The sequence below is a fragment of the Monodelphis domestica genome, chromosome 1 (genome assembly GCF_027887165.1).
Source record: "Monodelphis domestica isolate mMonDom1 chromosome 1, mMonDom1.pri, whole genome shotgun sequence".
NCBI classification, from domain to species: domain Eukaryota; kingdom Metazoa; phylum Chordata; class Mammalia; order Didelphimorphia; family Didelphidae; genus Monodelphis; species Monodelphis domestica.
The window spans coordinates 58446122-58462024 of NC_077227.1; the positions used below are offsets into that span (position 1 = coordinate 58446122).

The 15903-nt window shown below is 39.8% G+C and overlaps 1 protein-coding gene across 30 annotated transcripts in view; it reads right to left on the reverse strand.

Moving 5' to 3' along the window:
* Window positions 1-1248: 1248 nt before the first annotated feature.
* The window catches only part of KCNMA1 (potassium calcium-activated channel subfamily M alpha 1), a 936156-nt gene continuing 921501 nt past the window's right edge, over window positions 1249-15903 (reverse strand). For 15 of the 30 annotated variants that reach the window (XM_056819943.1, XM_056819916.1, XM_056819953.1 and 12 more), the window contains one exon: window positions 1249-9290. In XM_056819943.1, coding sequence (XP_056675921.1) covers window positions 9266-9290 — 25 coding nt within the window. In that variant the 3' untranslated portion in view covers window positions 1249-9265. Of the gene's footprint in view, window positions 9291-14004; window positions 14031-15903 lie in introns of all 30 variants that reach the window. The other 15 variants (XM_056819947.1, XM_056819959.1, XM_056819989.1 and 12 more) reach the window with 2 other exon arrangements.

A 15903-nucleotide genomic window follows, 5' to 3' on the forward strand; every position in this document is an offset into this window, starting at 1 on the left:
AATATAGACCCTTATTATTATTTATTACAGAATCCAAAGAAATACTGAAACAGGAGACCACAACAATGCCTTTGGAAGCTCATTGTTTCTAGGGATTGATGCTTACAGAGGTCAATGATTGATATATCATCCTTTTTGTCCCTCCTAGCCAGTATAGGGTAACTTCCAGGTACATGGACCAACCACATAGAGTTAATCCTGACAACCAGAGAGAAAAGACAGCACTACCATGGAGATACAACATGGCGTAATGTAGAGTATTTTGGAATCGGAGCGAGAAGATCTAGGCACAAATTTTGCCTTTGATACTTAGTTGTAAAATTTCTCTGAAGGTTTCCTCACATGTAAAATGAAGATAATAGTGGTGTTATCAGATATCATATGTAAAGTGCTCTTCCAGTTTAAAAACACTGTGTAAATATTATTGTATATATATATATATATATATATGTTAGCAATCACATGGACTAGGAATGAATTGATTAGATTAGTGTTCTGAGATCAGTGGGAAAAAATTCTCTGTTTTCCAAGTCATGTGAAAGAAAAGGGCAAATATTCTATGGCTTCCCTGCCTGGTTTCATTGAGGAAGGCCACTGCCACCCTGATGTCTTCAGATGAGCAGTCAGTCTGGTGAGCTAGATTAGCGTTGGCCTTACAGCATTCTTTATAGTGTATAATAGATGGAACTCTTACTTTTCCCCCTGCCAAAATGAAACCATGCCCATGTCTCCTAAATGTCAGATGCTGGATATGAAATCATATCAAAGCAATCATTTCTGCCAGAGTTACTGGATGGGGTGTCTCTGCGCCCCATAACCCTTTTTTTTTTTGCCCCACTCACCATCTTGGAATTTTGTGGACCAAAATACTTCTTCCTAAACAACACTTCCCTTTGGATATTACCTTCATTCATTAGAATATGGACTTCTTGAGCATAAGGATTATTTTTGTTTGTGTTTGTAGCCACAACACAGCCCAGTGCATGGAAGGGCTTAATTAAGGCTATTCATTTATTCATTTCTTCTTGAGAGTTCTGTTTTCATTCCAGTGTTTGCAGGAAAGATGAGCTCAGCTCAAATTTTTTTCCCACTTTACTAGTTAACTTCTAACCAAATTCCAGAAGTCCAGGAACTGAGCTCCATTTGACTAAAAGATTTTATTGAATCTCCTCCATCCCCATCCTCCCCCCTGCCCCAACCCAAACAAACTTTCCTTAAGAATTACATAGAGACAGGAAGCACACCTTGTTTTAGAACACAAATACATAAATTTTAATCTGAGAAAAATACAAAATGAAACCATGTACAAGTTATGTACAAACCCTTTTTACAAGACAATATATTTATCACTGGATATTACAGATGACAGCGTGGGGAGATCACTTCTGAACACCAGCATTTGCTCTCTCAAACCAATCCTTGTGGAAAAAAATAATTAAAGGGGGGAGGAAGACCCAAAATGGATAAAACAAAAGATTAATGAATTGTTCACACATTTTTTTCTTGATGAACTCACAGATTGAACTCTATGTACTTAGCAGTTTCTGGTGGACTTTGGGGAGATATCTGCAAGGGGGTCTGGTCTGGGTGGTGGGAAGCAGGCCAGAAGTTTTAAGGAAGGATATGATCATACATCATGGGAACTGGAGATTTTTAATTAGCAGTTTCCAGGCAGATCTCAGTTTATGTTTGAGATGTTGCAGTGGCTTGTTACATGTGTCTCAAGCAATGCCCAGTGGAAAGGAAGGAAGGAAGGAACGTGAAAAGAGTTGGCTGGGCTGGACTGCCGGCTCTGATTTTATTTCTAAATCTGAGATGAATTAGAAGACAGGTCCTCAGCAAACCTTTTTGGCAGGGGTCCCTTAGCTGATTATAGCTTTCTCACATCTGACAATGAAATTCAATATTAGTGAAGTATGGAGGCACTCAGCCTGGCCTGGCCTGGCCTGGCCTCTCAGTCTGTGTTAGTGATCTGTGTACATTCTAGCAGGGAATCTAGCCTGTAAGATGCTGGGAGCTTGGCAATGTTCACCTAATCAGGCACAGAGTTTACACTAAAGACTTCAAGTTCTACCTCAGGACCTAACCACCAATGCTTCACTGTTCAGAAAGAATCAAGAGAGAGAGAGGTATCGGTCTACAATATGGGCCAACAATAACCAAAAAAGCCTTTTATTTAATATGTCATCTGTAATGAAGACTCAACTTTCATTTGACAAAATAAACTTGCATTCTTCATGTATAGAAAAGCCAACAATCATTCAGAATAGTAATTCCAGGAAATCTACTCAAGTTCAGGAAGCCTTTAAAAGAAACGATATATGATAAATTGAACAGGTGCTAAATAAACAGTTTTCATCCTGGAGCCCCAAACAAGGAAACAAGGAAAGAGGCACCCTACCACTGAAAGTACGCACTCAATATCCAACACATTAGAAAAAAAAGGTCTTGGGATCCACATTAAATTTGATCTTTTATATTCAGGCCAACATTCTAGCCTTTCATAGTGGGTGGTATCCTGTCTCTGTCATCCAATGTGGGGGTTTCAGTGAATGGCAAGTTCAATGTTATTAATGTAATATGGCAGCCAAGTCAAGTTAAGAAGCATTATTGAAGGTTCTATGTGCTGGTCACTGTGCTAAAGGAGAAAAAGGTGAAAGTAATTGTGGATTTCATGAGGAGAGGCACTATCCTCCAGGAATAAGGAGGTGATAGGTCCCAATGTACTCTGCCCTAGTCAGACAATGCCTGGAATGTTGTAATCAGTTCTGCACACCATTTTTTTTTATAAGGATATTTGGTAAGCTGGTGAGTGTTTTGAAGAGGACAACAAGAGTGATGAAGAGCTTTTAAAATTATTCCAGATGAGAGTGAACTGAAGAAACTGGGGATGTTTAACTTAAAGATTTTTTTTTTTTTATTTTGTGGAGGAGGCAAGTAGTGCATGAAAACTCCCTTCAAGTAGCTAAAGAGCTGGCACATGGAAGACTTATTCTCTTGCCCCCTCCCAGAAAGAATTAGGAGCAGTGGGTGGGAGTTAAATGTGGTGATATTAGGCTTGATTTAAGGAAATACTACTTCCTGACAATCAGAGCAGTTCAAAAGTTGAATAGGCTGCCTACAGAGGTAGTGAGCTCCCTCTTCCTGGAAGTCTTCAAGCCCAGAGGAGACTGGACACCCATTTACTTGTTGGGAATGTTGGATATATCATCCTTATCCAGGAAGAGATTGGAGGTCCCTTGTGACAAAGGTTCTGTGATTCTGGAAGAATCTGGTCCATTTGCTAAATATTTCCTAATTCTTCATAAAAAATACCTATAATCCCTGTCAGGTAAATCTCTCCCTCTGTCCCCTACCCTAACCATTAAATCAAATGACTTTTTTTCCTTTCAGTTCTCATTTTTTTCCACTATAATATTTGACACTATTAGCTATGGTTCTTCCTGAGAAACGTTCTTTTTTTGATTTCCATACAAATATAATATCTTTGTCATTTTACCTCTTAGGCTATTCCGCATTATTCTCTTTCACTAGTTTTTTTTTTTTTTTGGCCTTTTCCCTGATCTTCTTTCCCTATATGACTTGCTCCAAGTCCCCAAAGATTAATTCAGTGACCTTTGGTGCTTCTTGTTCAATATTTTATATTTCATGCTCTTCTCTCTGCCAAAAATGTTCTCTTTCCTTTTATTCTTACCGAAGACCTGCTCTGTTTTCAAGGTATATTGTTCAAGTGTCACATCTACCATGAAGCTGACCCTCATCATATCATGTTATCAGTCCCTACCTCTGAGCTCCTGTGTGTCTTATCACTCACTTGGTAATAAGCGTAGGCTATCATAAATGGCTACTTATATTTTTTAAATTTATATTTTGTCTCCCCAACTATCCTTGATGGAAGGGACCATATTATACTTGTGTTCTCCAGTTCTAGTCCTTAACAGAATGCCTTGCTCATAAAATGTGATAGTGATTGATGCCATTATTTCAGGTCAATTTTGGGGTATGAATTGAGAGACTAACTATTGAGAGCTGCCAGTATGTATTGCTATTTTTTCCTAGTTAAGAACCCCTGTCTTTGAGAGTTGGACCACTGAGATATTAAGTGACTTACCTAGGGTCACACTTCTAGTCTATGTCAGAAGACCTTCAGGTCTTCTTGGCTCTGAAGCCAGCTTTGTTTCCACTATGCCCTAGAGGGATGTCAACTATATTCAGCTTATAGAAATCTGTTAAAAGTCCTCTAAAACCTCTTTCACTACTCTTTCTTCTAAAAGAGGTAGTGTTGCCAAGTGGAGAGAATTGGACTTACATCTAAGAAGGCTGGTATCAGTCCTATCTCTGACAAATCCTGACTGTGATGCTGGGTATGTCATTGATACTCTTAGGCAACTCTCTAGGATTATAAGTTGCATAGAAGGTGATGACATGCATTGGCATTTCCTTATCTGGGAAATCCCCAGACCATTAGTCTTTCCCCTACTCTCTCTTCCACAGAAATAAGCTCTATGAGATTCTTTTCATTCCCCCAAAGCAGAGGGAGTTCAAATGGCTAGTTTTCTCTGGTGGTATGGGAATGTATCTCTATGAATCCCCAAACCTTATTTTGGGGATAAGAAGAGAAAGAGGAAGATGGAAGGACCAGGGCTTATGGAGAGCTTTCCATTAGTCATAAGAGAATTTGCCCTTGTAGTTGGGCAAGCCTTGATTTGGAAAAGAAAGCTACAAATGAGGAAAGTTTTTAAAGAGTCTTAGATGCATCAGAATCTTGGCATCACTCAGTAAGCTATGAGTTAGTGACAGGAAAGTAGTTGGATATGAAGAGATCATGTACATTCCTTCCTAAGATTTCATGGTAAGTATGATAGGCATTGGGAAGTATGACAAGTGGAGATGGGCCATGACTTGGCTTTTTAGTTTCATATCCTTTTCCTCTCAGTCTCTCATTTCATTTTCTTTGCTGCTTCTTCCCCTTCTTCCCTTTATTATCTTTGTATCTACTAATAGGAAGTCTGGTTGAAGCTTGTCTCAGAATACAATGAATAAGTAGGAGTAGGGGTAGGGAACCAAATGCCAATGATATAAACTAGAGGGAAAAAGAGAGAGCATGGGAATTTGGATTGGTTGCCTTCAGATGCTCAGGACATTTCATGGAAGCACATGTCTTGAGGAAGGTACTAGTAGGTCCTCAGTCTCTGAGCCCCTCCTCATACACTGGGAAGTTAGGGGGAAGAGTTAGGAAGAAGTAATGACATGTCAAGGCTGAATCTTGGGCAAGGACATCACCTTTCCTTGACCTAAATAGATAGGGAATAGATCCCTATGAAACTTAAGAACACAATAGAATTTGATGAATGGCACCCAGAGGAATTTGGCTTTGAACTTTGGCACTTTCTCAAAGTTTAAGAGTCAAAGGAAAATTTGCACAAGCAAATCCTGATAATTTTGCCTCTGGGGTAGGTAATGCAGTGACTTAGTTCCTTAGCATCAGTTTGCTATTGCTTAGATGATTAGTAAGAGAGACATCTAGGTATAAGACTGACAATATATTCCTAAACTACAAATATGATCATATGATCAGATATTTAGAGCTGGGAGGAACTTCAAAGTTTCTTTCAACCAAGTCCCTTATTTTATATTCCTCAATAAGGAAACTGAGGCCAAAGGCCTCTAATGGATCAGTCATGGGATGGAAGCCATGCACATTTCCACTCCATTTACCTGTTTTAAATAGCCATAAAAATCAGAGAAGGAGATGGGGTTCTCTTCTCAAGGGAAAATTATTTAAGAGAGAGAACTGAGAATGAAAAAGTTAGAGTGAGACATACAATGAGAGAGAGAGAGAGAGAGAGAGAGAGAGAGAGAGAGAGAGAGAGAGAGAGAGAGAGAGAGAGAGAGAGAGAGAGAGAGAATTCAACATGAATTTTAGGGGTTCTGGTACAAAGAAGGTCGTTATTCCTTACAAAATATAGCTCCTGAATATATTTGTTTCTTAACCCTATTTAGTCATTTTTTTGTGAAACCTTTATATTGCTCTTGGACCTGAAGAAAGCATTTTTTGTTTTTTGGAATCAAGCTATTTGATAAGTTGAAATATGAGAGTTTCCAAATAAGAGTGATCAGAGTATGATTCTGTCTTATAAACATCCTATTATTGCGTGAGAACCATCGACCCAGTTGGCAATGAGAATACCTCTTCTGACTTTAAACCTTAGCCTGTTAGGTAAGAGCAAGGGAAAAGGCAGGTTTCAAGCAAGATGATGCGATGTGGGAAGCAGAGATTTCAGTAAGTGACAATGAAAAAAGAACCTTCCCATGGCAAGTCCTTGGACCTCTTTTAGGCTTTGCAAAATCTCACTTTGCCCTCCAACACTGCTGATTTAGGCAGACATGCCCATTCTATTCCAACTTCAGAAATGTCAGTGGAAGGAGGAATCGTTGCCTGCTGGCTGTTTCTCTGGTCCAAGAACAGCCTCTTCTCTCATTTTGCCTGAAGGAACTTGGACCACTGAATACTTGTGCTATGGCCTAAGAAAATTTCTGCCTTCAGGCTGTGGCCCAGAGCAATCTAGTAATGAAGCCAAGGTATCATGCTGCAGATTAATTATTCTTCTGTTCTTGTGGACAAATGAGAAATCTACCAACTTCCGACTTGAGAGGAGATCTGGTTTCCTTTGCTCATTTGAGCAACAGAAAGGACAGATTCATGTACCCTTGGCATGGGGAAAGGGAAACCTTTTGGATTTCCATTTTTCTTGGGGTGGAGGGAAGGAGGCAGAAAAGGAAGGTGAAAGACTCCTGTTATATATCTAAAGATGGATATTACATCTGAAGATTAAATCCTCATCTTGCTGTTCATTCGCAAATGGATTTGGCTAAGCAGAAGATAAACACTAGTAACCATATTGGTTCCAAAGTCAGTCTATTAACAGGAGGAAGAGTGTTCTGCAATTCACGGAAGAAAGAAAGATAGGAACAGTAACATACTAAAGGTGTCTCTGATTCAAAACCAGGATGCGGAAGACTGCCTGCTTTTAAAAGAAGTGGTAAGTTATAGCCACATTCCGCCCCTTCCCCCATCCTTTCTTTCCTTTGGATAATCATGAAAATGGGTATAGACCTGGATACAACTGTGGACATTTTTTTTAGTCTGTGGAATAGGCTCTATAGTGATTATAGGTAATTTTTCAACAATCCAATTGGACATACATGTTATTCACAATTTTTGAAATATATTACTAATTCTACAGAATATAAACAACTAGGTAACCACAGTCCAGCAGTTCACTCCAAGAAAAAGCCTACTAGGTGGCAGGACAATCACATTTGGCCTGCAGCCAATCAACAAATATTGAAGCAGAGAGAGTTTGGCTTAGTGGTTGTAGTACATAGTAGACATCCATTCTGATGGAGAATCCTATCAGACTGATGGTTATTTTATTGAGATTAATCATTGCCACTCTAATGTTTCCCTTGGAACTGGATAGCCCTACGTCAAAGGGAAAGCCCCCAAAGTTTATGTAATAGATGCTATAAGATGTTGGGGGTAGTCCTTGGATGTTTTCTCCAGGTTCCCAGGGTTATGTATGTGTTGTTGTTGTTGTTGTTTTTTGCTTTGTTTTGTGTGCTCTCCTTTGTGTTTTTGCTTTTAATATATATATTTTTAAGAATAAACATTCAATAGCTTGTCCATTCCTGCTCCAGAGACCTTGCTTGGTTATATCAAGATGGATGATTTTGAAGTTGAAAGACTTGCTAAATTGTTTGGAACATTAAATGCTTGGCTAGTTGTGCACCATGCATACTGTGGTGCAGCTAGGAAACATCACAATTATGTCTGATGGTTAGAAAAAACTGTTGACCACACTTTGAAATTGCTGATACATTTGCTTTCATTGCTGGCAGCTTTCAAAGGCTTCTCATAAGCTCTTCTATTAAATACATTCATTGCTTTCTTTTTTTTCTCTACATTTATTGTTGTAGCATTATGGGCATGATATCCCAGTAACAAATGGAAAACCTGGAAATCATAACACATAGGAAAGTTGTCTCCTTGTTCATGGAAATTAACTGGCTTTCAAAGAAGAGACTATTTAAATGAATGAGTGAGTTAATAATATCTTACTGTGATGTGAAACTATTTAGTGGTATTTTCACATACAGGCTAAAAGCTCTCAAAACTGCCCCCCCCCAAAAAAAAAAGAGGAAAAAAGAGAAAGAGAAGAAATGGAGGCACTTCCAAGATTGAACTCACTCACTCGGCAAATTCTCATTGGAACTGGGATCTATTGGACAAACAGACAGGCCAATGAGAAGTGCCCTTCAAACATCCTCTCCATACATTACTTGTCTCTACTACATTCAGAAACTCCTAGCACTGAACACCACTCAGGGCCCTACTAGAACCAGAAAGTTCCTAGTGGATCCAGAAGAGCCTTAAGAAAATCTTCACTTTAAATAAATGAATGAAGGCAAAGGAATCCAAATGGAAAACTATGACTACAAAAATATGACTTTCCACTTTGAAAATAAATATGTTTCCATTTATTAAGAGCTGGTGTTAATGCTGATCAAAATATACATCCTACAGAAAAGAAGCAGAAACTAAAGTAACTTATATTTTGTTTTCTCTTTTTCTGGCTTACTAAAATACATGTATACATTGTTGGACCTTTTTTCTTCTTAATATTTTGTCTTTCTGAAGTAAAATTCATTTACTGTGGTGACCATCATTCTCCTCAAAGAGAGAAAGGGAAAGAAGACACAAGCTTCTTAAGGAGTCTGGCCACTTACCCAATTTGGCTTTTGCCTTTTTTAAGGGATTTTACTTGACAATGGAGAAAAAGAAAGTGAAAAAAATATTTTTCTAATAAATAAAAATAATTTCCAATGCTAGAGGCTATACATGACTATTTTTAGTATGTTCATTAGTAAATGAAAGATTTTCCCCCAAAGTACATGGAAGCAATATTGAAGGCAGACAAAAGAGAGAGATCTACTTTATTTTTGTTCTCTCATAATTCTTGCTTATCCTAACTTTTCCACCAGTGATTCAGCATGTAAGAGGAAAAAAAGTCACATCACCATTTATGAAGTTTGTCAGGCTTTAAAAAAAAATTAGTTCTGGTCTCCTGGGAGTCAACATTCATCTTCAACTTCTCTGATTGGTGGAATCAAGCTGCTTGTAGATTTATATTGGTTGATCTGGTTAGCCATATGGGTGCTCATGGGCTTGATTTGAATGTTTCTGGGATAGGCATTATCCGGTTCATCTGTAAACCATTTCTTTTCTGCTAAAGGGCAAAATGGGTAGAGAAAGAAGGAGGGAAAATGAGAAGCTTAATTAGTCCTGTGGCAAAGCAGTCAGAAAGTTCATTGAAAAAAAAGGCAATCGATAGAGTTTGATGCTGAGCAATTACTAAGAAGTACAGAGCTAGGGATTAAGAACTCTGGAATCTTGAATACATCTGTGATGAGACTGCAGCCAATAATTAGAGAAAAGTGGTAATGCAGTCTTGGGAAACCCGGTATGTTGGCCAACCGGAATGAGAGAGGATGTGAAGGTGAATTCTCTAGGAATTTTCTCTGGAGCTTAAATGCCCTGGTAAGGCCAAGCTGCTGAATGTATTGAATATGGGATGAAGGTTATCACTGAATATCTCTAGCCTTGAAGAATGGATTATGAGTTTATGGATTTGAGTAGAGTAGTGAAAGGATCATCGAGTAAGCAAGGAGGCTTATTCCCAGGCATTCTCTATATTCTCTTGCCTTTACATTCAATTCCCATGTTTAATATTATGTCTCCTCAGAACTCCTACTTTTTTTCCATCCATGGTCAGTTTTTTTTTGTTTTGTTTTGGTTTTTTAAAGAAAGCCCATTGTTTTTTCCTGACTGTGTTAGCTGACTAGGGACAGAATTCAAGATAGCAGACAAGGTTACCAGAATAAGAGAACATTGAAATGGCTTGTAAGCCAGTACAGTTGAAGTAAACAAATTTCTGAAGGAGATGGCTTCCAAGATGACAGGGAGAAAAAATGATCAACAACTCAATATTCAATCATGGCTTTTGAAAAGAGTTCAAAGGATCAGGTGATTTTGACCATATTCTTTCTTGAATTCTGCCCAAATCTCTATGTTAATTAAAAATATATATATGTAGTTACTTGTGCTTTTTTAAAAATTTGTTATTAATTTTTAGAATAAATCAGCTAGTCAGAGCCAAAACCAGGGCAGGACTGATGGGGCTTTGCCCTATGGGGTCAAATATGGAGGGCATTGAAAGCACATGCAGTCCTTCAGAGATAGAAATAACAGAGAAGTTAAAACAGAAAACTACACAAAGGTTCTGGGGTGAACGCCTTCACTTCTTACCCCTTTCCCTTGCAAATTGAAGGCTTGCTTCATGCCACTCAACCCAGGCAGAATGTGTGGCTCTAATTTGTTGTACTTGCTCCAGATGCAAAAATTCCTAGTCACCCCTCTGCAGCTGGGGGATGAACCATATATGTGGATGTGAAGGTGATAGTGAGTAGTATTTGGAGTGGAGACCACATGGCTTGGCAGTATTCAATTCCTCATTATCCAATGAGATTTGTATTTGTAATTTGTATTTGTAAAGTATTTGTAAAGACCTTAACACAATGCCCACTACATAGCAGATGCCTTGAAAACCCTTCTAGTCCCTCCCTCTTCTCTCTCTCCATCCCTACTTTCTTTCTCCCTCCTTCCTCCCTTCTTCCTTCTCTCCCTATGTCCTTCCTTCCTTCCCTCCCTCCCTTCTTCCTTCCTTTCATTCTTTCCTTCCCTCCTTCACTTTCCTCCCTCCTTACTTTTCTCCTTCCTTCTTTCCTTCCCTCCTTCCTTCCTCTTCTCTCTCCTTCCTTCCTTTCCTTCCTTTGTCCATCCTTCCATTCCTTCCCTACTTCCTTCCTTCCTTTCCTCCCTCCTTTCTTCCTTTCCTCCAGCCTTCCTTCCTTTCCTCCCTCTTTCCTTCCTTCCCTTCCCTCCTTCCTTCCTTCCCTTCCATCTTTCCTTCCTTCCCTTCCATCTTTCCTTCCTTTCCTACCTTGTTCAGAACTTCCTCATTTTCCTCCCTCCCTCATTCTCTCCTTCTTTCCTTTCCTCCCTTCTTCCTTTCATCCTTTCTCCCTCCCTCCTTCCTACCTCACTTTCCTCCATCCCTCCTCTCCTTCCTTCCTTCCTTCCTTCCTTCCTTCCTTCCTTCCTTCCTTCCTTCCTTCCTTCCTTCCTTCCTTCCTTCCTTCCTTCCTTCCTTCCTTCCTTCCTCCCTCCCTCCCTCCCTCCCTTCTTCCTTCCTTCCTTTCTTCCTTCCTTCCTTCCTTCCTTCCTTCCTTCCTTCCTTCCTTCCTTCCTTCCTTCCTTCCTTCCTTCCTTCCTTCCTTCCTTCCTTCCTTCCTTCCTTCCTTCCTTTCTCTTTCTCCCTCCTTCCTCCTCTCTTTCCTAGCTTCCTCCCTTTTGCCAACAACATCAAAGGATCTTAGATTTAGAATTAGACCTTAGAGACTATGAAAGTCAAAGTCCTCAATATACAGAAGAGGAAACTGAAGTATAGGAAGGTTAAGTGACTTGTTTTTAAAAAACAAACAAAAAAAAACTTTTCCGGCATGGTTTTATCTCCATCATACTGCATTCTTCTGGCCTCAAAATCTACCTACGAAACATCATCTTCTGAATCCTCATTTATGTTTTCCAGGACAATTCATAAACATCTCTCTCTTTTGAAAAAAAAATTACAATGATTTGTAGGCTCTAATTTTTCACTTGGCTTGTTGAAGTGTGTGCATTTAATTATAAATAAAACACAAAAATTCAATCTAAAATATTATGAATCTAGGGGACCCAAACAGAACAATAATTTTCTGCTGGTGGTGAAGTAGTTGGAAGTCCCCAGAACACCTTGGCTGAAGGTGGGGATGATTTGGTCAAAGCCCCACCTGCCTTTGTTCAGCCCCCTTGGGCCCCCTCCAGTCGACTTGCCCCAGAGCTTTCTCTCTCACTCCTCCTGCACCCCACCCCCTACCCCACTCTCCTGCTCTGGCTCTCTCACCTATTATAATTAAGTTCACTTTGATGTGAACAGATTGGAAGATAGGAATTCATAATGTTACATCCTGCACAGTGAAACTAACTGATTAAGTGCTTTAAATTATTCTCCCTGACAGAATGATAAAGTTACAATCTGTTCTGAGATGATCTACAGCTTGCCAGACTCCTACAGCTTCTTTCTACATTCATTTATCTTTTTGTCAAGCAGAGGGTTGTTTTTTTTTAAAGCTTCAATTCCATAGATCTTTTAAAGTCATCAGCACATCTGAATTATTAATGAGGCTTTGGAGGCAAAGCTCCTGATGGGCTGGTTAAAAAAGGCTGTATAAAAATCTGGGACTGTGTACACATCAAAATAATTTCAGCTCCATTTAAAAAACCATTTAGTTCAAGTGTGACATAGATGAACCATTATGCATTTGTGGAAACCAATTTTTTTGTGATCTGCGATTAAGCTAACCTTTCAGAGAGGTGTAAAGTGCGATGGTTATCATGTTTTAAAAGCATTGCTGGATCACCTAAACAATTTCAAACTAAGACTTTTCAAAGGGCTTGTGCAGATGATGGTTTTGAAGGGAGTTCAGCACCGGGCTGTGCTAGCCCAGCTTGGACCAGCTTTGATTTGGGCCCCACTGGGACCCCAGCTCATTTTGCTGAGCCTATTTAGTACAGGGTTGGATATTTCCAGGCTGGAGGTGAGAGGGAACTCTGCTGATGTAAACCATTAGGTCTTTTTTGGCAAGGGGCCTGAGACAGCTGCAATTTGCTGAAATTTTTATAACTGCTACAGAGAATAATTGTTCAAAATTTAGTCTTTACAGTTCAATTCACATTGGCATTTTGACCTTTCACAGCACAGAGAATATCAATTTCCTTCTGCCTTCCATAATCAAGGTAGAGTGTGCCCTTGCCCATTCTCACTTCTTTCTCTCTGTTTCAATTTCTTGCTGTACCCATCAAAGCCTCAACCCCCCCCCCATTCATGCTGGGGTTATCCAAGTCCCCCTTTCAAGTCAAGGTCAGGCTCATGTCTTTCCTGGGGAGTTACAGAAGTGTCTGCCCTTGCTGAACAATGCCAGCTTATCCCTTAAAGCTACCTGATTGGGAATTTGGGGAGTAGGAGACGGATTAAGAGTGTAAATATGAAAGCAGATAAAGCACAGATGTTTGGTTTAATTTCATTAATATATATTACTGTAAATAGAAATTATGTAGAATTTTAGCTCATAAATTGGTCTTAAACAAGGGAACACACACCAGCTATTTTTGTTGTAGCTGATGTCATTGCAGCCCCAATTCACCATGGCTAACGTTGGGGCCAATTCTGCAAATGCCACCCCTGTCTATACTTTAGGACGGATGTGCCCATTTATAATATATTATATTCCTTGAGTTGCTTTTATTGCAAGCTCCCTGATTGCTTTGCTGAAGTGGCTAGTGGCAAATTTCAGGGATACAAATTCTATCTTTCTCTCCGTGCAAGTTGTTTCAAGTATAGCAGAGTCATGAGGGAGAAGTAAATTTGGTCTATTAGCTCTTTGCCACAGATGAAGAAACAGAGGCAGTGGGGTGGTGAAAGCAGTTGCCTCCAGAGATAGAATGTAAAGAAGGAAGAAAGACACAGCCACTTGTTTGGCATTCCATCTGACTCCAAAGCAACATCTCAAGACTCTTTGGATCTAGCCACTCACACCAGGCCAAAGCCCTGGCTGGTTTAGTGTCTCAGGGAAGTGTCACATTGTCTTGTTAGGGTACAAACAATCCTGGTGAGCTCCTGGTCATAGTCACAGAATCATGGAGCAAGAAGAAGTATTAGAGATCATTGATTCCCATTTTTCAGATGAAGAAACTGACCCAGGAAAGCAGAATGACTTGCTTCTGGTCCCAGAGGGATCTTCAGGGAAAAGTTGGGATGCCTAAAACTTAGGTTCTCCAATTACCTGTCCAATTTGCCTTCTACTAAACCCAAGATGACAGGAACAGTCATTTGTTTTCCACTGCTCCTCAGGGCAGGTTTTAGCCTTATAGGGTTTGGGGATTACAAAGGTAATCCATGTATATAAAAAGTTAGTGGTAAACTTTCTTTAGGCTTCTTGAGATGAGAGATGATATACCATCTAGCTGGTGGAATCTGCTCTTTCCTGCTTCCACCTGAAAGTTTTCTCCAGTTACCCATTCTTGTCACATTCTCATCCCCAATATTTGAGGGAAGTGGGCATAGGCTATCTGCCATTCCATTCGTTCCCTGCAGCCATGTAGCTAACAGAGCAATGAAAGGAGGTAGCTGTAAGGGTTCTGGTTACTGATAAGAAATAGAGAGACCCTGGTTGACATCTGGATAAGGCATCTGCCAAGGCCAAACATTTTGGTTCTGATGTAGGAGAAATGAGGAGTAAGAGGGCAAAAAGCAAACCTGGGTTTCTAAGGTGGCAGTTCTGAATAAGGATGCTCCTTGGGAGGTTAGGGTAGAAGGGAAGAGTGGTTCCACTTGCTGAGCTGAGGCTCCCTCTGAGGTAAAGACCCAAGGACCTAAGGACTCGATGAGTGATTCAGTTTTTTGAGTGGACCCAAGTCCTGATGAGATAATTGTTGGCATAAAAGACTTCAAAAAGGAGCTTCTCAAAGTAGAGTTCGATTAACTTTTGTGCTTTGCATCAAAACTCTCCCTTGTTTCATCATCTACATTGTTGAGAGTTATGTAGTCTTCTTTTTTGGCATAGGGGCTTATTAGAAGAATTGGAAGTATTAGAGATAGTTGGAAGCTCCCCCAAAAGATCTTGAGAAAACAGGGCTCTTGTCCCCTTACACTCCCCTCTGTATCTCTGAATTTGAGGTTTTCCCCATAAAGAACCCAGTGCCAGGAAGACACACCATTGGCACAAAGAAGATATGGTTTAGTTGCCCATTATCATTTTGCTGTCTTTGCATGCCTTTTCCCAAGGAGATCAACTCTCTGGCAACTGACATCAGATTCCATTTCAATAAACAGTAAGCATCTATTATGCAAGATGATGATGAAGGTACTAGGTGATGAAGATACAAGGATGAAAAATACTATGCCCTCAAGGGGCTTAAGATCTAATGGTAGGGGGAATAGGCAAAGCATATGACATGTATCCAAATATCTAGACAGAATGCGATAAGGGCAAAGAAGGCTAAAGCAAGGCTTTCTGGGAAAATTCAACATGATTACAATAGGAAATGTGGGTCCTTAGACCTACAAGTTGGGCTAAGTCCCCAGGCTGGCTTGGCCAAATCTGGACTTCAATTGTTTCAGAGTATCCAGCTAGAAGTCAGAAGACCAACTCTGTGGTAGAGGTAATTGGGTCTGTTTGCTAGTTCTGCAGGTTCTGACAGCACTATAGAATTTAGTCTTTACACAATAACTCCTCTCAAGAGAACAGAAAGGGGGGGAAGAAAAAAAAGAAGCAGCAAAGGCATTTGGAGTAATTGGACCCGTTTCTCCCACACCACAAGCTGAAGCTTAGAGATAAAATATTTGAAAGGAAAGATTTCCTTTGGATAGAACAACAATTGAGAATAACAGAGGGAGAACAATGAGCTCTTGCCTTTTAAAGGCAAAACCATGTTGTTGAAAATCTTGCTCTTCTTACATGGAGTCTCATGAGTTTTTTGTCCTCGTCTTCTGCCTCCTCTCTTCACTGTGATTGCCTGCAAAGCCCTCCTCTTCTATAGAACAGGGAATCAATTTGCAGAGAAGCTGGACTATTTTCATTATCTGGAACTTCTTTGAATGCTTCCAGGGCAGTTTTTCAATGTAAAGAATATTTTATTTGGGGGAAGAGGGGAATGTTTAAGCCATGTTTAGGTCGATAATG